Source organism: Phaseolus vulgaris, chromosome 3, assembly GCF_000499845.2.
Source record: "Phaseolus vulgaris cultivar G19833 chromosome 3, P. vulgaris v2.0, whole genome shotgun sequence".
Taxonomy (NCBI): domain Eukaryota; kingdom Viridiplantae; phylum Streptophyta; class Magnoliopsida; order Fabales; family Fabaceae; genus Phaseolus; species Phaseolus vulgaris.
In genome coordinates this window covers 7,617,676-7,639,745 of record NC_023757.2, presented here as the reverse complement: position 1 = coordinate 7,639,745, position 22,070 = coordinate 7,617,676, and the positions used below count along the sequence as shown (strand labels likewise).

The 22,070-nt window shown below is 35.7% G+C and overlaps 2 protein-coding genes across 2 annotated transcripts; one reads left to right on the top strand and one right to left on the bottom strand.

Moving 5' to 3' along the window:
- The first annotated feature begins 1,376 nt into the window (after positions 1–1,376).
- LOC137839045 (uncharacterized) lies at positions 1,377–4,498 on the top strand. Its single transcript, XM_068648173.1, has 7 exons — positions 1,377–1,529; positions 1,601–2,164; positions 2,254–3,333; positions 3,523–3,639; positions 3,835–4,026; positions 4,105–4,162; positions 4,386–4,498. The coding sequence occupies exons 1-7, from the start codon at positions 1,377–1,379 to the stop codon at positions 4,496–4,498; spliced, it is 2,277 nt and encodes a 758-aa protein (XP_068504274.1).
- Positions 4,499–18,394: 13,896 nt separating this feature from the next.
- On the bottom strand, positions 18,395–19,520 carry LOC137839044 (uncharacterized). The gene is made up of 2 exons (XM_068648172.1): positions 19,479–19,520; positions 18,395–19,396 (listed from the first exon to the last, which is right to left on the bottom strand). The coding sequence occupies exons 1-2, from the start codon at positions 19,518–19,520 to the stop codon at positions 18,395–18,397; spliced, it is 1,044 nt and encodes a 347-aa protein (XP_068504273.1).
- Positions 19,521–22,070: the final 2,550 nt, after the last annotated feature.

The window sequence follows — 22,070 nt, the reverse complement described above, 5'->3', positions numbered from 1 at the left end:
TTACTGGGCTGCAGATTTTAGTTTTTGTTTGGAATGCTCTCTGTGTTTTTTTTAATGGAGAAAACTTGCTCCGATATTTTTTTCAGAAATTGAATTTTAAACAGTATATTGGAGTGGATCAAATTCAACTGTTACATTTATCTTAAAAATATAACTTTTAAGTTAATGTGGATGGTAATAAAGATGAAGATAGAGATGATTGAGGAGAGAATATAATTAGAGAATTAAACATAAAAATAAAAACATAATATTTTTATTTTTAATTATTTAATTTATATGACTTGAATAAATCTCTTTATTTAAAATATTTTGAAATTATATAGTGCTCATTTGAGGACTAATGTAGTTATTTATTATTAGATTTTTTTTTTACATTTACGAATCGAGTATATGAAATTTTCACGAGTTTGAAAACCTTAAATTAAAATATTTAAAAAATATAAAATAATTAAAAACTTTAAAATATAACCAGTTTAAAATAATTTAATGTTGTAAATTAAATCTAATATATATTTATTATAAAGTTTTAAATAGTTTACTATAAAAAAAAATATTGATTATGTAATTTGTATGTCATTTGAGATTTATTTATTGCTATAGTAAAAAATTATAATCAATGATAATTCTCTTCTCTTAAATTTAATAGGTAATGTTTGATTATTTAAAATCAAAGTCACTTTTAAAATAAGAATATTATGGAACAACATTTACCTTGAGTTATAGTTGATGCGGAGACGATACTAAATAGTTAAATGAAAACATATAAACAAAGTGATGTTCTAATGGGGGAGCTTGAACTAAGGGACCCACAACTAAAGCATGGCAATAGAATCAGGCAATTGCTTCCTCCACCCGATCAATTGTGACTCGCACTCGACGAACTTTTTAAAATTCCATCATGTATTTGTCTTCTTCATTTTAAAAAATATTGTATGGTGAGGTAGAAAAAGTTCATTGTTGTTTGAAGCTTTGCTTTGAGCTGCAAAAGAGGAGGTTACATTCATTGTTGTGCACGAACATTCAGTGTAAGCTTCGTTTGCCAAGTTAATGAGGTAAGTAATCAATTTTCAGTCATTTCTGGTTTTTGTTCGAGCTCAGCTGGTCCCGGATATCGGCATCCGGAAGTCTGTTTTTTTCACTATTGATATTAATATCCGGAATTCAAATTTTTCAATTACGGATATCAACATTTGGAAGTGTGGTTCGTTGCTTCCAGACACCCATGTCCGTAGGTCATAATTGGCTTATGGATGTACATATCCGAAATTGTTTTATGCAATCCGGATGTATATATCTAGAAGCTAACTGTTGATATTTTTTTTTTGTTATGGATTTATTTATCCAGAAGCTAAGTGTTCATTTTTTTCAGCAGCCCAATGGATACAACAGAGTCATACATGAGAGTTTTAGGGGAGATTGATGTGTGGGATGAATTAGATGATGTTGATCTGGAGCAGTCAATAAGTTATAACGCATTAGATAATGAACATAGGGCACATGAGTGTAGTGAGACATTTTCTACAGATGAGGTATGGTCAATGTTGGGTTGTGAATGCTTTTTTTTATGAATTATTTTAAAATTTGGCATATGTTATTGTAGGTATTTCGTGATCGAGATGAACTGTTAGAGTGGGCGAGAAGTGTTGGCTATAGTTATGGGTTTGTTATTGTTATATTAAGGTCGGATACATGGACGGGCCAACGAGGAAGGATGACCTACGTATTGTTAGGTTGTGAGAGAGGATGTAAATACAAACGATATAGAAAAGAAGTAGATGTCAGTCGAACGGGAAGTAGGAAATGTGAGTGTCCTTTCCGATTACGAGGCAAACTAGTCAAAGGTCGTCAAGGGTGGATGGTTGAATTAATTTGTGGTTCTCACAATCATGACTTGGCAGAGACAATGGTGGGTCATCCGTATGCTGGAAGGTTAAGTATAGAGGAAAAGGTTATGGATGAGGATATGACTAAAACTTCGGTGAAACCAATAAATATTTTACTAACCATGAAAGAGAGAAATAAGAAGAATGTGACGACGATTAAGCAGGTTTATAATGCAATCACTGTTCATCGAAGATCACAACGAGGTCATAAAACAGAAATGCAACAACTGATGTTGTTACTGGAGCGAGACAGGTACGTGCATTGGTGTAGGTGTGATGAGGTCTTGAATAGTGTGCAAGATATATTTTGGACACACCCAGATTCAGTAAAACTGGTGAACTCATTTAATATTGTCACATTAATGGATAGTACGTCAAGACGAACAAGTATAGGATGCCGTTACTTGAGGTTGTTGGGATTACGTCTACAGTTTTGACTTTCTCCGTTGCATTTTGTTTACTAGCAGCAGAAAAGGAAAATATTTTTTTGTGGGCCCTTGACAGACTTAAAGGGTTGTTTTTGAGAGTTGATTCATGCCCTAGGGTGGTAGTATGTGATAGAGATGTTGCCTTAATGAATGCAATTAGAATGGTGTTTCCTGAAGCTTATAATTTGCTCTGTCGATTTCACATTGATAAAAATGTGAAAGCAAAATGTAAAATGTTGGTGCATCCAAGAGAGGCATGGGATCAAGTAATGGAAGTGTGGGGATCTGTTGTGGACTGTGATATTGTTGAGGTCTTTGAAGATCGTGTCAATACTCTTCGAGTTGTCTGTTCTCCATGGCCTATATTTGTTGATTATGTGATGGATACATGGTTACGTCCACATAAAGAAAAAATTGTCAAGGCATGGATAGATAAGGTGATGCACTTAGGAAACACAACAAGTAACAAAGTTAAGGCGGCACACTGGAGCCTAAAGAGAGTTCTTCTGAATTCGATGGAGGATTTATGTTTATGTTGGGATTCCATCAATAAGATGATTATTTTACAACATAATACAATCAAAACTTCATTCCAAAAGAATTTGCATGTGGTTGGACATCGGTTTAAGGTTACAGCTTACAAAAAATTGTTAGGTTTTGTGTCTAAATATGCTTTGAACCTTATTTCAAAAGAGGTTGATAGGGTTAAATCAATGGGGTTTGATAAAAGTAGGTGTGAATGTAGTCTTACATGTACTCATGGTCTTCCTTGTGCGTGTCAATTGGCTTCATTTGGTGTTGGTAGCATACCACTTAAATCAGTACATGTGATGTGGACTCATTTAATCTTTGAAGACAATGCAACTGAACAATCTTCATCTGAGTTGTCAATTGATAAAGAGTTTGAGGTCATCGCGAAGCTGTTCAAAAAGTTGGATGTTGCAGGTAAGGTTAACATCAAAAGTAAATTGCAGGAGATTGTCTTTCCAGAGAAGATATCTATTTACGCACCAAATCATAAGGTGAAAACAAAAGGTGCTGTAAAGATGTCTCGTCCTACCAAATTCATGAGATCAACTAAGTGAATCCCTTCTTATTTTGAACATGTGGATTTCTTACACTCACAACATGATAGTTGTGCAAGCAAAAAATCTAATGAAGAAAGTTTACCAGAAATTGTACCAGCAAAATGTATTCCTTTCCTTGATCAGTTCCCTGTAGGGTATCATCCATACATTGTTGATGTTGTCGACGTTAAGGCTGATGGCCATTGTGGCTACCGTGTTGTTGCTGCCCAATTGGGAATGGGAGATGAGTCATGGGCTATTGTTCGAATGAATTTGTTAAAAGAACTAAGTGAATAAAGACAAGAATATGTTGAACTCTTTGGTGGTGATGATAGATATGAATACTTGAAGAAGTCACTTCTAGTGGAGCACATGTCTATGGTACCAACCACTAACATCATTTCAATTTTACATTGCATTTCTTCATTTAACTTTGTTTCTCAATTGTACTTGCAGGCAGGAACATATAAGTGGATGACAATTCCAGACATGGGATATGTTATTGCAAATCGGTATAATGTCATTCTTGTTTCTTTGTCCATGTTGCAATCATTGAGTATTTTTCCTTTAAGAACCCAAACACCAAGTAACTTCCGTCATCACCGAATCATTGCAATTGGGCATGTCCACGGAAATCATTTTGTGCAGGTATAAACTAAACCAATAAAAAACTTTCTCGTACTGCTAAATTAGGATTTATGTACCTTATATTTATTACCTTTATAGGTCAAGCTCAAAGATGGTTGTCCAGTTCCACCTACGGATATATTGTGGGCATCACATCGTTATCCTACGACCCAAACTTGGTCAACATACTACACTAGCTGGATACAAGTTTATACACAACTAATGTCCATTAGACGATATTTGTAATCATAACATTTGTAATAGATACTTAATGTTTAAGTTTATGGATGTTTAGCGTATTTGAATGTACATTTGCAATGGTTATGTATTTAGTACATTTGCAATGATTATGTATTCAGTACATTTGCAATGTTGAATAGCTTTTGGAACTGTTCTACACAATTATGAGGAGCATACGGATGGCCATATCCGGAAGTCAGTGAAGTGCCTGCGGATGGCCATATCCGGAAGTCAAAATTTTGTCTACGGATAAAAATATCCGGAAGTCAAAATGTTGTCTGTGGATAAAAAAATCCAGAAGAGAGTGAGGTGTCTACGGATAAAAATATTCGGAAGCCAGTTAGGTGTCTACGAATGTCAATGTCCGGAAGTGAGTGAGGTGTCTACTAAAACATTGTCAGTAGCATGAAGCAGAAATCGAAAACATTCTTAATAACAATATTAAAATCCATATTGAAACATATAGATAAGTTTCAAATACTTTGTCATGGATAAAAATATTACATAAAAAGAAATCCTAATACATTATCCTAATACATTGTCAAACATTCCTACGTGCATGTCTCCTGACATATACAACTCTATCATCAGTCGCTCCTCATGCTAACATAATGGCTGCTTGTATGCCTTCCCAAACAGGGCTGCCCTCCATGACATCGCCATGATTAAGTAATGGTTGCAATGTCTCTGTAATTCTACGAAAAATACCCTACAAGCATGAATGACATACTATTAGAAAAAGATAATACAAATTAATACGTTAACAAGGTTAGAAGCATACCAGGCAGGATGTGACTCCCCAGGATGACTTGGCACTGCTTCGTGATCACGTGCATCTGAGGGTACCGGTACAGGACGCTCATCCTCATTCGTATTAATCACATATGGATGTGATACAGATCTAAACCAAGCCATGTACTCTTCAACACAAGCACCAGGATGAGGTGCTATGGCATAATCATGTATGACAATCATTGAAATGTAACCATCGACGGTCCATTTCATTTGTATCCGGATGACCATGTCCAAGTACAGATGGGTTGCGAGGGATGATCTGTGTATAGCCATACTGACGCAGAACACGTTCTGGCATGTGCAATTGTGTCCAATTTCCAAGCCTCAAATAACCACAGAATAAGGAAATTCACTCAAATGAACGTTCTTCCCTGTGCTCGTTGTATGGACAAAACCGAATGGAAGCTGGTGTCATGTATCCAACTAACAACAACAATTGAAGTACCTTTTCCAGCATCATACAGCCTACACCGAGGTTGGTCTTCAAAATACAGTGCTTGCATACGTCTCATCCCTATAGTCGGGAAGTGCTCATAAATCCACCCCTGCAACAATGTCGCATAACCAGCTAGTTGCTTAGTGTTTGCATAACTATAATCTCTTAGCTGCTCATACATGTGAGTTAGGGTAGCTGCTGCTCAAGAATATCCCCCGGTAAGCCTCAAATCAACAAAAAACCCAAGATAAAACACATTGACTGATGTAGCACTCTTGTCCGCAAAAATAGTGCAACCGACAAGGTGAAGTAAGCTCTGACAGCCACAGTCCACTGCCTCCTTGAACATGCGTTTTCATACACATCTCTTAACCAACTCAGGCGCACATGAGCTCCCCGGCAGTGTCTTGTTTCTTCAGATGCAAGTCCACGGTCAACACGGAGGGATTCTACCAATAAATCATTCACCGAATCTGAATCTAAGGTTTCCTGCGTGTAAAAATGACCGACAATGGGTAAATGCAACAAATTTGACACATCATCAAGAGTGATGGTCATCTCCCCAACCGGTAAATGAAAACTGTTTGTCTCTGCATGCCACCTCTCTACAAAAGCACATAGCAGTCCTCAGTTTAAACTCTCATAACTATCACGAAGCAGACCACCTAAGCCAGACAATTCTACAGCAACCTGTATGCGCTCATGAGGTGCTCCTAACTTATTTATCTTCCTCCCATGTGAAACGACCTTCAGCTCACCACGATCCTACAATAATCAACATATATCATCAATAAATAAATACATACCAAATGCAAAAAAAAATATTTTTCATTACTTACCAAACCATCCCACAATTGTTTCGCTACATGATGTTCATAATTAACGAGTAAGGACTTATCCAATGGCCCTCCTGGGTAGCCTTCATCATTAACTTCAACTTCTTCTTGTTCAACATAATCTTCAAAATTTTCATTTGGAATTGAAGTACTAGGACCACCCCGTTTTCTTCTCACTAATGCAATTATTCGCACACGGTCCAAATTAAAACTACCTCCACCTCTAGTCCGCACCATCTTACAACATATATAACAAAATAACATTCAATTCAACATATATAAAAAATTATAACACATAGTATAAAAAACCAAATGAAAAATTCCATAGAAGCCAAGTGCCTTAAACTACCTAACACTAATACCGATAACCATATCCGCAGAACAACAACAACATTTCGAAAAAAATTATCCGCATGTCAAATGCCTCTTGCGGATAAAAATATCTAGAGGCCATTCCACAATTGTGGATAAAAATATTCGGAAGCCAAGTGCCCAACTGCGGATAAAAAAATCCAAAACCCAGTCTTGAACTGCGGATAAAAATATCCAGAATGCAATAATGACCTATGGATAAAAAAGTGCGGAACTCAATAATGAATTACGGATAAAAATATCTGGTATGCATGACAGAGTACCTTTCTTCGACGATGGTTCCTCCTCCGACTTCAGAAGCTGACCGTGGCGGCTGCTGCTCTGCCTGTGATGATGAAGCTTACTGATGGTGAAGCAAACCAAGGGAAACGACATTGGATGACGGTGGCTGCGGCTGCTGCTTCTTCAAGCACAAACGAACAAGAAGAAGAAGAAGAATAGGGTTGGGTGCATGACATTGGGTGCCTATCACATTTTAAGGTATTTTCAGATTCATTAAGGGTAGATTGGACTTTTCCTATGCGTGATTAGGTGCCAGTTAAAAATGATATGGTGCAGGGAGAATCTGTCATAGAATCATTGAAGGTTGGGCCTATAATGCAGATAGTAGGCCCATGTCTATCTTTACATGGGCTACCTCTTAGTAGGCTTGAACTTTTGGTTAAACTTAATACAATATAATTTTGGGGCAGATTCTCCCAGCACCATATCAATTAATACTGCACCCAATAATATTATTTGAAAAGACTTATTTGTCCTTAATGATATCAAACCCTACTTTCATTTAGGCATCCAATAGCACTGCATTTGCACCCAACCCATATGCACTGAACACTGTATGAACCACTGAGCTTGTTGCATGGTATCAACGAAGCGGAATATGACTGCGTAGAGAGAAGGACTGTCACTGGAGGAGAAGTGAGCACCATTGCCACTGTTGCAAAAAAAAAAAAAATCACTACATCATTGCCACTGTTGCAACTCACTACACCACCACCACTTCCATTCAAAATGAACACCACAGTAACACAACACTCCTCTGTAGCATTTCAAAAAAGATAAGGGCTTCAAAAGGCACACCACAGTACCACAACACTCCTTTGTAGCATTTCAAAAAAGATAAGAGCAATGTTGGGTTTTAAAATTTATGTTGGGTACATGTTTTAAATGATATGGTGCAGGGAGAAACTGCCTAATTTTGGTTAAGGCAATTTTTTCCTGCATCATATCAATTCTAACATGTACCAATCTGCTATTGAAAATAACAAAAATATCCCTAAAAAATGATGAAAATAATCTTAAATAAAAGGAAGGTGTAGATAAAAATTACTTTCGAAACCTTTGATCTAAAAATATTCTGGATTTGGATTTCCAAAACACATTTTTGAATTTTGGAATTTTTTATTTAGAATGCATTTTCAATTTTGTGTTCCGTATTTTTTTGTCCGAAATGTATTTTTTTAGTTTTGAATTTTATTTATTATTTTGTATTTTCAAATTCGAAATAAGGATAATTTTGGAAATTTTTAAAAATGATAGGATGCCTTAAAATTGATATTGTGTTAAAAGAAATGGCCTTTGGTTAAATGCTGAAAGTTACAAAGCATATTTAGTTTTAACAATATATAACATAAGAGACAAATGTCTCATCCACCAGATAATACAACACTATATATTTTCTTATGTTTTATAAAGTGTTTTCATAACAAGATCATACTCTCTTGTACATTATAAAAATGAAAAATTAGATAGCTTCAATCCAACTATATGTAGAACATCATGTCAACGTTAACACAGTATTATGTAATGATGAAATGAAGAAATTATGGAAGAATAATATTTTTAAATTATGGTTTGTTTTCATGAACAGGATGCACATTTAGAACACAAAGTAACTCGATCGCACTACCTGCTATTTGAAGAAACCTTTGGAACAAAAAGGATAAGATACTTTTAACAAGCAATGAAAACTAAAACTGGCAGTATAAAAGTGTGATGGCCAAGAAGTTGAACATTAACATTATTAGATAAATGGCAACACCAAATGACAACTATATTTAAGTTGTATACCTTGCTTCCTACTTGTTGAATATTCACAGATGTCCTTATTGAGTTGAGATCATTCTTTATAACTTTTGTTTTGCAGATTGGAATTTGGACACCATCTTCTACAACTTTTGACATCAATAAAAAAGGGTCTTGGCTAGATAAACAAAAACATGTAGCTCCAAATGATCTTGTACATAGTGACACCCTTTTCTTTTATTTAATCAATACTATTAATGAAAATTTTATTCAAAATGTTCATAAAAGATTAAATATATAAAATAACATAAGAAATCAATAATTAGGTGGTGGTTGATCAAGATCAAAATCACGATCTAAAACATCATATTTTATTACCAGTATTACCAAGATTATGAATCACTTTGTGTTCATTTAAACCTTGTTGGATATCAAAAGCTAAGCCACATTGAGGACATACGAAACTTTTAGAAGGCATTGGAGGTCTAGAATGAATGCTCTTGTGTTTTATTAAACCATGTTTGGTTGCCATTTTTTCATCATATGTCGCATGTGTAATCCTTCCAATCCTCATTCTTCTCTTGCTTTTGCTTTCCTAGACAACCAAACATTTTTAAATTTGAATGTTGATAAGAAAAGAGCGTCGAGTGACACCCTTTAAGGCTTGCTTTAACTATCCTTTTTATTTGTATCTTTGTACCTTCCTTTATTGATTATCATGGTCATATGAAAAAATAATTCAGCTAATTAAGTACATTATATTACATACAACAATAATAATTCAGCTAATTAAGTACATTATATTACATACAACAATAAAAATGAAGCAACATGGAGATCTTGACCAATTGAACCATGCCACGTCAGCAAAGTGAACAACTAAATCATAGATTTTATAAACTGGCATATATATAAACAACCAAACTTACGCATATATTTGGTTCACAGTTAATAAAGACTCAGCCACAACCAGCACTGCCAAACCAAATGCATAAAACAAAATTGGTCAGAACTTATAACAAATAACAATTCCATAATAATTGAAAATCTTGTCATTCTTTATAAAATATAAAAAAATTTAGGAAATTTTCATTATAAAAATATTTTGACTCAAGATAGGCCTAAGACTACATTCCTAACTCAATTTAATGTAATGAGTCTGAGTAATTTTTACTCATTTGGTCCTTTATTATGAATGCAGGACTTTATAACTCGTGAATTTCCAGTATTCTTTCCCCAAGTTTGACTTGTCATTATTTTTTTATTTTTTTTTATCAGACAAATGAATTAAAGGGAACATTTCAGGGGTGTCTCAACCCTTATACAAAGAAAGCTTACAAAACAACAAGTATAAAGATCTAGGTTCCTTTAGCTCTGGTTTTAACATAACAAGAAAGAGACTAAAACTAAAGAGATCATCTACATAACAGATGACTACAAACATTCACAGAGAACAAGGACACACAATCAAACAAACTATGCTTAACACCCTGCTACTAAACCTGAAAACAACAGAGCCAAGGCAACAAAAAGAACATCAAAAAACACCTTAACTGCAGCAAAAACAACATCAATACAACACCAAACCAACACCAAAACTGTAGCATAAAATCAACATTTATACGGCATAAACCAACAAAAAACAGTACCAAAACTGCAGCAGAAAACCAGCATTTGTACATCATAAAACCAGTAAAACCAGCACCAAAACTGCACCAAAACAACACCAAAACTGATAAATTTTATGTTTTTTCTTCTTGGGCTGTTGGGTTGCATGCATGTAGCTCTCAGGCCCACTTTTTCTTTTTACACCTTTGCTATATATTCTCTTTCTTGTACCCAATTTCATAATAAGATGAATAAAATTTTTCTCTCTCTACGTTCAACTTTCTTTTTCCTCTGCTTCAATTATGTTACGTTCATTCTTTTTCTAGGGTTTCTATTCCCTTTTTGTTTTCTATTCCTTCTATAATTGTGCTTTATTTTTTCAACTGCATTGGGCTAATCTTTGAGTTGCAGGAATGATCCTTGCACCATATAATCATCGACTCATCTTAAAGGAAGCGCTTCTCTTTTCCGCTCTGTTTTTTTTTATCTCTTTCAATATGGTATCAGAGCTCTTCGTTTGATATCTCCTTTATTCTTGTTCATTTTTTTTGTTGATTCTTGTTTTTCGTTTTCATCTCATCTTGTTCAAGTTTTCTTTCCCCAACAAGCATGGCAGAAGTGACAAAAGAAACGACTGATCAATCCACATATGATCAAACCTATCTGTCTTTGCATCTTAGTGAGAATCCTGGAATCTGCTTGGTATCACCAGTTCTTGTGTCGACGAATTACCATTCCTGGAGTAGATCAGTCATGACAGCTTTGAGTGCAAAAATAAAATTGAATTTGTCCTTGGCACACATCCCTGCCCATCGAAGGATCATCCTACTTATGTAACATGGGATCGCTGTAACAACATGGTGGAGTCATGGTTAGTGCATTCGGTCTCTATTCCGATAAGGAAGAACATCATTTGGATGAATTTGGCTGTTGATGTGTGGAACGACCTCAAAACTAGATATTCCCAAGGTAATCTTTCTAGAATTTCTGATCTGCAAATGGAAGCTGCTACCCTATGTCAGTGAGATCAATCTGTTACCGATTATTTTACTAAGCTCCGTATTATTTGGGATGAAATTGAAAATTTTAGACCTAACCCGACTTGTGCCTATAAGACAAATTGCTCTTGTTATTGTGCTGTTATGACTCTTCTCAATAAGAGAAAGTTTGAAGATCAGGCAACGCAGTTTCTTCGTGGGCTAAATGAACAATATCATAACATCAAGTCTCATGTTCTTTTGATGGAACCTATTCCTCCCATATCAAAGATCTTTTCTCTGGTGGTACAACAAGAACATCAGTTGGTTAGTAATACCTTGGTCACCAATAATATTAACAGTGTTGTTAGTAATATTAGTGTTAATTGCAACCCTAGTTCTGCTTCTATTACTTGTAACTTTTATGGTAAGATTGGTCACACAGAAAAAGTTTGTTTTCGAAAAAATGGCTTTCCCAATAAGGACAACAGGAAATACAAAATAACAATAATAAAAAAATATGCACTCATTGTGGTATAAATGGACATACTGTTGAGAATTGCTACAAGAAGCATGGTTACCCACCTGGATATAAATTTTTCAATGGTGGAAAACCCAGTTAGATTAATAGTATTGTGTCTATTGATGATGTTTCTTCTGAAAAATGTCAAAAAGGTCAAGAAGAAGACAAGATTACCCTCACTCCTTTGCAGTACTAGATTCTTTCAGACATTTTCAAGCAAAGTAGAAGTAGTACTGATGACAACAACGTAGTTAATCCAGCACAAGTGAATCAGGTGGGATCTTTCTCCACACATTCAACTCACCAAGTGACTGACCAACCTTCAACAGGTAATCTTTCTATCAAAACTAATTCTTGTTGGGTTCTGGATTCAGAAGCCACTGATCATGTATATGTTTCTTTATCAAATTTTATCTCATATAAACCTATTAAACCTGTTCCTATAAATCTGTCGAATGGTCATCATGTTCTGGCTGAATATTCTGCCACGGTTGTCTTTAATAAAAAAATTGATCTTAGCAATGTTCTCTATGTACCAAACTCTGCCTTTAATTTGATATTTGTCTCGAAAATTACTACAGATTTTGATTACAAATTAATTTTCTCTTCAAACAAATGTGATATATAGGACAACGTTACCAACAAAAGGATTGGTACAATTAAGACCACAGACGGCTTGTATATTCTTGATTTTGTTGTTTTTTGTAATTCTAGTTTCAATATTGTTGCTTCTTCTTACAGTACTACTGATAATAACCAAAATCTGTGGCACAATAGAATGGGTCATATTTTTGATGAAAGATTATTTGTTTTGAGAACTCAATTTCCTTTTATTACTACAAATAAAACTCATGTGTGTGATACTTGCCATAGAGCCAAGCAAAAGAAATTGCCTTTTAATTTGAGTAGTTCTCATACCAATTGTTGTTTTGAATTACTTCATATTGATATTTGGGGTCCTTGTTCAGTCTCTTTGATGTATGGTCATAAGTATTTTTTAACTATTGTTGATGACTTTTCACGTTTTACTGGGCTTATACCAATGGTCACTAAATCTGAAACCAGAATTCATATTGAGAATTTTATTGCATATGTTAAAAATCAGTTTGAAAAAGGTGTTAAAATCATTCTTACGGATAACAGGGCAAAATTTTCCATGAAAACCTTTTTCTATTCTAAAGGAATTATTAATCAAACTACTTGTGTTGAGACGCCTGAACAAAATGGTATTGCTAAAAGAAAACATCAACATATCTTAAATGTCTCTCATGCTCTCATTTTTCAAGCAAACTTACCTCCTTTATTTTGGAATTTTGTTGTTTTACATGCTATTATTTTTATAAACTGCACCCCAACTCCTTTATTAGACAATAAATCTTAAATCTTATGATCTAACTGTTCTTCATGTTTTTGGATGCCTATGTTATTCTAGCACTATCACTGCTAATAGAAAAAAGTTTGATGCTCGTGCAGTATCTGGTGTTTTCTTGGGTTTTCAACCTCACACCAAAGGCTATATTTTCTTAAATCTAAAAAATCACAGAGTTGAGGTCTCAAGGCATGTAATTTTTCACGAACATCAATTTCCTTATAAATTGAACGTTGATAATAATGAAAGACCCAACAATTTATCTCTTCCCATTCCCCAAAATTATGCCTTTACTAATGACTTTATTCATGATAATACTCCCAGTAACATTCTTCACAATGCTGAAGAGAATCTTGTCACTGGTAATACTGATTTTACTGGCAATAATGATGTTCATATTCAACCTAGTGAACTTGGTGAATCTGCTGTACCTCATGATCCTGCTAATGAGGCACAATCTCCTATTCCTAAAGAACAACATAACACCATTCTCAGGAGATCAACTCGTCAAAGGAAAATGCCCATGTATCTACATGATTTCCATACTTCATCCATACACACAAATCATGTAAGTACAAAATACCCCATATCTAACTTTGTGTCTTATAAATCCCTATCCACAAACTTTAAAAAGTTTGTTTTTTCTATTTCATCACATATGGAACTGCAATCTTATGAGGAAGCATCAAAGTACCCATGCTGGCAGCAAGCTGTGAAGGAAGAACTAGATGCTCTGGAAGCCAATCACACATGGGTAACTACTTTTCTCCCTCCAGGTAAAACTTTTATTCGCTACAGATGGGTATACAAAATAAAAAGAAAATCTGATGGCACCATAGAGAGATACAAAGCCCACCTTGTTGCCAAGGGCTACACACAGCTGGAAGGACTCGACTTCTTGGATACCTTTGTGCCTGTTGCCAAGCTCACCACACTTCGCTTATTACTTGCTCTTGCTGCGACAAAAAATTGGGTCTTAAAGCAACTTGACGTCAACAATGCTTTTTTACACAGAGATCTTGTAGAGGATGTCTACATGAAACCTCCACCGGGTCTTCTTCCTCCTAACAGTACTCATGTTTGCAAATTACAACGATCTTTATATGGTCTTCGACAGGCAGGTAATGGTATGCGAAGTTATCTAATTTCTTATTTTCTCATAATTATATCTTATGCATTGCTGATCATTCCTTATTCTTAAAACATCATGACACTAACACCACTGCCCTTCTTGTGTATGTGGATGATATTGTTCTCACTGGTAATGATGTTGAGGAGATTTCTTGCATTACTAATCTGCTGGATCAACACTTTAAAATAAAAAATCTTGGAGATCTTAGGTTGCACGCAACTCTACTGGTATTCATCTGAGTCAAAGAAAATACACTCTTGATCTCTTACATGATGCTCGTATGTTGGATTGTGCACCCATGACCACTCCTATGCTCCACTCTTCTCGACTCTCTCCAACCCAAGGTGCTATTCTCTCTGACACTGATGCTCCAGCCTACCGTCGTCTTATAGGTCGTCTTCTCTATCTCACAAACACCAGACCCGACATCACTTTTAGTGTCAACAACCTTAGTCAATTTGTAAAAGCACCCCACCAAAGACCATCAACAAGCTGCCTTTTGTATTTTACGGTATCTCAAAGTTGCACCAGGATCATGTATATTCTTTCATTCCTCTAATTTCATTCAATTAAAATGTTTTAGCGATTCTGATTGGGCAACTTGTCCTACTACAAGAAAATCCATTACTGGGTTTTCAATCTTTCTAGGCAATTCACTCATCACGTGGAAATCCAAAAAGCAGCAAACCATCTCAAGAAGCTCCTCTGAAGCAGAGTATAGAGTCATGGCAGTTACTACATGTGAAATCCAGTGGTTAATATACCTTCTCCAAGACTTTCGGGTTCCCTATGTTCAGCCTGCCATCCTTTATTGCGACAATCAATCTGCTATTCAAATAGCCAACAATCATGTTTTCCATGAACGTACCAAACATATAGAAATTGATTGTCACATTGTTCGTGAAAAGGTTACTGTTGGGCTTCTCAAACTTCTCCCTATTTCCTCCTCCATGCAAGTTGCTGACATTTTCACCAAACTCCTTCCTCCCAACACTTTCACCTTAATACATTCCAAGCTGGGAATGAAAAACATATATTCCCAACTTGAGGGGGGCTGATAAATGTTATGTTTTTTCTACTTGGGTTGTTGGGCTGCATGTAGCTCTCAGGCCCATTTTTTTTTTCTTTTTACACCTCTGCTATATATTCTCTTTATTGTACCCAATTTCAGAATAAGATGAATAAATTTTTTCTCTCTCTACGTTCAACTTTCTTTTTCCTCTGTTTCAGTTCTGTTACGTTCATTATTTTTCTAGGGTTTCTATTCCCTTTTTGTTTTCTATTCCTTCTACAATTGTGCTTTATTTTTTCAACTGCATTGGGCTAATCTTTGAGGTGCAGGAAGGATCCTTGCACCACATCATCATCGACTCATCTCACAGGAAGCGCTTCTCTTTTCCGCTCTGTTGTTTTTTTTATCTCTTCCAATAAAAACTGCAGCAGAAAACCAACATTTGTACAACATAAAACCAACAAAACCAACACCAAAATTGCAGCAGAAAATCAGCATCTATACAACAAAAAACCAACATATCTTCTTTAGCTGAAAAAGAATCAAACAACAAAGAACTGCATCATTCAAAACCAGCAGAGGGCTTCCCCCTTGTGCTTTTCCTTCAAGAAAAACAAGTTCCAACATCATAAATCAACTCTTCCCTGCCCATCAAACCTGTACTCTACAAATTGGCGCTAATCCTTCCTTTCATAGGACACTCTTAATGCAAATTAGGGGATTCAAATTCCAGTCAGAAAAGGAGTAGTTAAAAACATTCATCCTGTGTTTCATCCAAAGCCATGTTTTTAATTGTGCCATTTGGAAAATCTCCTCAGTATCCACTTTTCCTTGCCTAAAAACAATATGGTTCCTTTGATCCCATATACACCACACAGTTGCCGCCCACATACCTTTCCACACAAGGTTATGTTTGAGAGAGCCATAAGGTAAGACAAAATTCTCAAAATGACTCCTCAAATCATTGTGTTGGACAAACGTAATCCCAATCCATCTGAAACATTGAACCTAGACCTGTTGAGCAACGGTACAACCAAGAAAAAGATGTTGCGAGGATTCATCCGAGTCTTGGCACATCACACAATTTAAAGGGGTTAACACTCCTCTTCTAAATAAACTCGTTCTTGTAGGAATTCTATCCATGAGGGTTCTCCATGTTGTTGTCAGTACATTTGGAAAAGCTTTGGCTTGCCAGAGGATCTTGAATAAACTATTATAGGGGTTGTAGGCATGCTTAGCTAGGCAGGCATAAGCAGATCTTACTGAGAACTCCCCTGATGCATCACCTCCCCATATTTGAGCATCCTTAACCTCCTTACTGAACTAGATAGTGGATATATACTGGTACATTTCCTCTTCTTGTTCCTTTTCCCATTGGAACTTAGCCCTCCTCCACCTAAGCCGCCACCTCCACTTTGAATCCTCCCACCTTCTTACCTCTACTACCTTCTTCCCTTGATCCAATGAAAGGGAAAACATCCTGGGATACTTAAATAATAGAGAACCACCACCACACCAAACATCCTCCCAAAATCTAATCTTATCCCCACCTTCCACTTTCCATTCTAATGCACCTCGAAACCAATCTTCTTCCTTATCCTCACCACAACTTTTACTGAGGTCTCTCCACCACCATGACTGATACTTCGGAGGAATCTGATAATGTCTATGCACCATGCCATACTTAGATAAGATGATATCTTTCCACTTCCCTTTTTCTTCTCCCAAAAGTCTCCACTTCCACTTAGCCAAGAGGGATGTATTAAACTTTCTAATATCTTTAATGCCTAGTCCTCCCTCCTCTAACGGTTTACACAAGTTCTCCCAGCTCACCCACGAGATAGAGCTTTTCTCCCTCCCCCATCTTTGAATGCTAATAATTTTGCTACACACCACCTCCGGGGCTTTGAAGAAGGACATATAGAAGAGCGGTAACGACGAAAACACCGATTTCACAAGGCAAATTCTTCCAGCAAGAGATAAAAATTGTCCCTTCCAGGCGCTTAGTTTAGAACTAATTCTATTTATCGTTGGCTCCCAGAACTGCTTCTTCCTCGGGTTACCTCCTACTTCTAACCCGAGGTATTTGGAGGGAGCTATCATAATAGAACAGTGTAAAGATTTAGCATATACTTCAAGGGATTGCCTCGTAACGTTAAAACCTGTCAACTTTGATTTGTAGAAGTTAATTTTCAACCCAGAAACAAGTTCATAACACCTAAGAATAGCCTTAAGAGAGAAGACATTGGAATAGGAATCTTGGCACACAAAAAAAGTGTCATCAACAAATTGAAGAATACAAGTATCAACTTCATCAAAACCCACCTTCACACCTTTGAGTAAACTAACTTTAGTCGCCTGTCTAACCAGCCCAGCTAGGCCTTCAACAACCACCAGAAAGAGGAACGAGGGCTAAAGGATCACCTTGTCTTAATCCTCTCATAGGTTTAAACTTCGATGTGGGACTACCATTAACCAAGACAAATATCGTTGTAGACTCCAGACATCCCCTAATCCATGCAATCCATCTACTATGGAAGCCCATTCTTCGCATCATATCATATAAGAAATTCCACCTAACAAAATCATATGCCTTTTCATAGTCGACTTTTAAATATAACCCACTCCTCCCTTTCCTCCTAAGCTCCTTCACAGTCTCATTAGCCACAAGGACACTGTCAAGCATCCCTCTACCCTCCAAATAAGCTGATTGGCATTCATCTATAACCATAGGGAGCACCTTCTTAATCCGAAGGAATAAAGCCTTGGAGATAACTTTATATAGGGCACCCACCAATGATATAGGTCTATATTGGTCAAGAGTTACGGGATCCCTCACTTTTGGAACAACGGTAATAAAAGACGCATTACATCCTTTGGGAAACTGTTCTGATTCCTGAAAACATAGAGCAGCTGCTAGAATGTCTTGCTTGAGCACATCCCAATATTTCTTGATGAAGTTAAAGTTGAACCTGTATGATCCAGGGCTTTTTGACCCCTCACACATCCACACCGCCTCTCTAAGTTCATCCTCAAAGAAAACAACAATCATATTAAGGTTAATCTATAGGGGAAGGACTTTAAACTCAACTGACCCGAGTCTAACTCCAAAATCATGTGTAGCAGTAAACCTTTCTTCAAACAGATTCTTAGCTTCTCTGCGGACCACCTCCGGATCTTCACACCATTGGTTCCCAACATCCACACCCATGATAACATTCCTCATGCCCCTCCATCTGATTATAGAGTGAAAGAACTTAGAATTGGAATCCCCATGCTTGTACCATCTAGATCTAGCTTTCTGACTGGATATGGATTCAATATTTTTATTGATCATACAAAGCTGACTCAACAGCTCCGCTCTTTTCTCCCTTGCACTACCCTCAAGGCCAAAGTCGTCATCTTGGATATCAAGATCCTCAATTTCCTTCATAATACGGTTCTTCTTAGAATCCATACACCCAAACACTTCACGATTCCATATTCTGAGATCTGCCTTCAGAAACTTCAGTTTATCCTTCAACCTGGATAAAGGGTTGCCACTAACATAGTAGGATTCCCATTTATCTTTCACCATCTCCCCAAACCCAGGTTCCAGTTGCCACGCATCAATAGACTTGAAAGGTCTCGGACCCCAATCTTTATACAAAGATTTCACTACTATGGCACAATGCTCAGATACCTCTCTTGGTTGGACATATTGCTTGTTTTCTGGCCAAGTCCTTAGCCATCCATAAGAGATAAACACTCTATCTAGTCTGCTTTTGGCTGAGCCATTCGCTTTGAACCAAGTAAACTTCTTGCCTACAAGCGGTAGCTCCACCAAAAAATTTCTTTTAATAAAATTATTGAAACCTCTTATCTCTCTGGTCTGGCTTCCCCTTTCGCTAGAGCCTGTTCTTTCATTAACCTTTCTAATTGCATTGAAATCACCACAGAAACACCAGGCCAAGTCATGGTTATTACTTTTGATATTTGACAAATCCTCCCACAACACTTCCTTGTCAATCAAATTACAAGCTGCATAAACATTCACCACCACACATTTCAAATTAGATTTGAGATGCTGTCCATAAATAATAATAAAACCCCTCCCTTCATAAAACTATCACAAGTGAAGGCTTCTTTATGCCATACAGTTAAAGTACTTCCAACACCATTTGAGCCTTCATTATGAACCCAACCCACATTACTATCTCCCCAGAAAGAAAAACATTTGGCAGTTAAAGTACTTCCAACACCATTTGAGCCTTCATTATGAACCCAACCCACATTACTATCTCCCCAGAAAGAAAAACATTTGGCATTTGAAACAGTAGAGGATTTAGTTTCTTGTAAGCACAACACCTCCGCACCTTCCTTAGCCAAAACTTTATTCAAATATTTAGTTTTGGTGCTCCCCTGTTACTATATGCTCCCCATCCAGCAGAAGCTATATTTGAGTATTCCCAAGATTACGAAGTCTTTGGCCAATGCTTTTTCAATACGCTTAGCACCGACCAATGTCTCTAAAGCCTCGATCTAGATAAACCATTAGCTCAAATGTTGCAGCTTTTGGAATCCAACAACAAAATCTGAAGGCAATACAAGAATGTTGATATCTCAACAGCGACCGAATCAATAATAGTTTGGGCTGCTACTACTATATATACATATACATTAATGAAAACTTATTAGAATCCTAGAAAACTTGAGAAGTGTGGTAAGAGAAAGGAAGTAGAAAAACCAATGAAAAGGAAAGGGAGAACAAAACTCTCAGAGTGTGTACGTAATAAAAAGAAATCACAACATCCTAATGGTAAAGAAAAACCTATTAGTAATTACTTATCATATAGTTTAAGAATTGTTCACACTAATTACGAGTCAGCGTATCAACCCTTGCATCATGGTTTCACCTTCTTTTACCTTATATTTTATTCCAACTCAAGTTATTTCTGATGTTGAGAAGAAACAGAGATCATTCAACTTTCTTTCAATTCAATTTATTAATAAAAGACTTGTATACATAACAAAATCAATCATGGAGGCATTTCAATAGAAGCTTAGGTGCATGGAAAACGGCAGTTGAAAGCTCCAAATGATGCAGAGAGAAATGAAATGAATTATTCTAGTATCCTTATCAGAATAATTTTTTGCAGTTCTACTCAGCTATACTCAGAAGACTACTACAGTTATACTAAAGAAGCAACTGCACATATATAAGGACAAATAGAAATAATTAATATTCTCTCATAACACTCTAGTTTTGTACCAAATCAGAATCAAGACGCTATGTACAAAATAAGGAGATAATCACTTAAACAAAATTATCACCATTTTAATACAGGAATCAAACATAAATTAATCATAAAAAATTATACAACAATATTCACCTGTTAAAAAAACACTAATCCAAGATTCAAATGTGAGAGAGAGTCACTACGATACACACCAATTAAAAACCATATAAAAACACAATGAAAATTAAAAGGAAAACCAAATAAAATCAAAGACAAGAATCCTACCTAATTGTAAGAACACATTGAAGTTTGTGAGATTCTAGAGATCAAATTCAAATAGCTGCGTTTGAACTAACAATAATGCGAGACACAAACACGAGATGGAGAGCGTGATAAGCTTACATGCGTTTGACAATGAGAGTGATCAATCATGTAACGACGAGAATGATAGTGACATAGAGAGAACGAGTAAGACAGAGACTAAGAGCACGAACAAGATAGTGAAACGAGAGTGAGAAAGAGGAATGAGACTGAGATTGAGAGAATAAGGAAAGTGAAACGAGAATGAAATTTTGAAAGTAAAGAGTAACCAGAGCATGAGATTGATAGAGCAAGGAGACTAAGAGAGTGAGTTAGAGAAATTGGAGACATAGAAAAAGTAAAAGGAGATGAGTGTGAGAGAGTGAGTTAAGTATGAGAAATTCATGTTTTTTTTTAAAATTTTATTAGTAACATTTATAAAAACATACAAGTTTAAATTTATTTGTTATAACATTTATTTATAAAATGTTAGAATATTATGCTTATTTTGTTTTTAGTGATATTTATGTAAAAAAAATATTACTATAGTAATTAAAATTTATGTATAATAACATTTTAAGTAAATGTAATTATGAAAATGTTACTAAAGTAGTTAATGTTGTAGTGAAACTATTAGAAACAAGGTAAGAGCGTTGACAAAAGAACTCAACAAAACTAGCAAATTACTACGACTTTTGATAACATTTTAGGGAGTTAAAAGAAAAACTCCTAAATTTGGTTGGTTGTATTAAAAAAAATAATAAAACGCCATGTTATAGTGGCGTAAGTTGTCGACCTTTTGATGGCAGCTCAATTTATTTTTTCTTTTTAATTTCTTGTGCTCTCAACCTCCATTTTCCCAGTGCCTTTTTGTTCAATAATAATTTGGGTCCCCAGCTTCATTCATATTTATTGTGCACAGACAATGAAGGGAATAATAGCTTGGCCCCTCTTACTTTAACTGAGGGCATGTTAGCAACAAAAAATGTTTCAATTGGAAATTTTATTTAATAATTAAAAATAAAAAGAAAAACGAATTAATTGGATTCTAACAACGTATTAAAAAAACAATTATTTTCCCTAGAAAAATAATCTCCAAATATATAAGATAAAAGTAAACCATTATTATACTTTACATCAATATGATGATATTAGAATAATTCTCATTGACACTTCTAATAACAAAAAATTACAAAAAAATTGAGTTTTAATAAATAACAT

What these genes read in the sequence shown, in the direction of transcription:
- LOC137839045 (XM_068648173.1), top strand. Translation starts at nt 1,377, where the DNA reads ATGGATACAACAGAGTCATACATGAGAGTTTTAGGGGAGATTGATGTG. An exon ending in AGACATTTTCTACAGATGAG is followed by an intron (nt 1,530 to 1,600) that starts GTATGGTCAATG and finishes ATGTTATTGTAG; the next exon opens with GTATTTCGTGATCGAGATGA. An exon ending in TATATTGTGGGCATCACATC is followed by an intron (nt 4,163 to 4,385) that starts GTTATCCTACGA and finishes AATGTTGAATAG; the next exon opens with CTTTTGGAACTGTTCTACAC.
- LOC137839044 (XM_068648172.1), bottom strand. Translation starts at nt 19,520, where the DNA reads ATGTGGGTTGGGTTCATAATGAAGGCTCAAATGGTGTTGGAA. An exon ending in AGGCTCAAATGGTGTTGGAA is followed by an intron (nt 19,397 to 19,478) that starts GTACTTTAACTG and finishes ATTTATGGACAG; the next exon opens with CATCTCAAATCTAATTTGAA.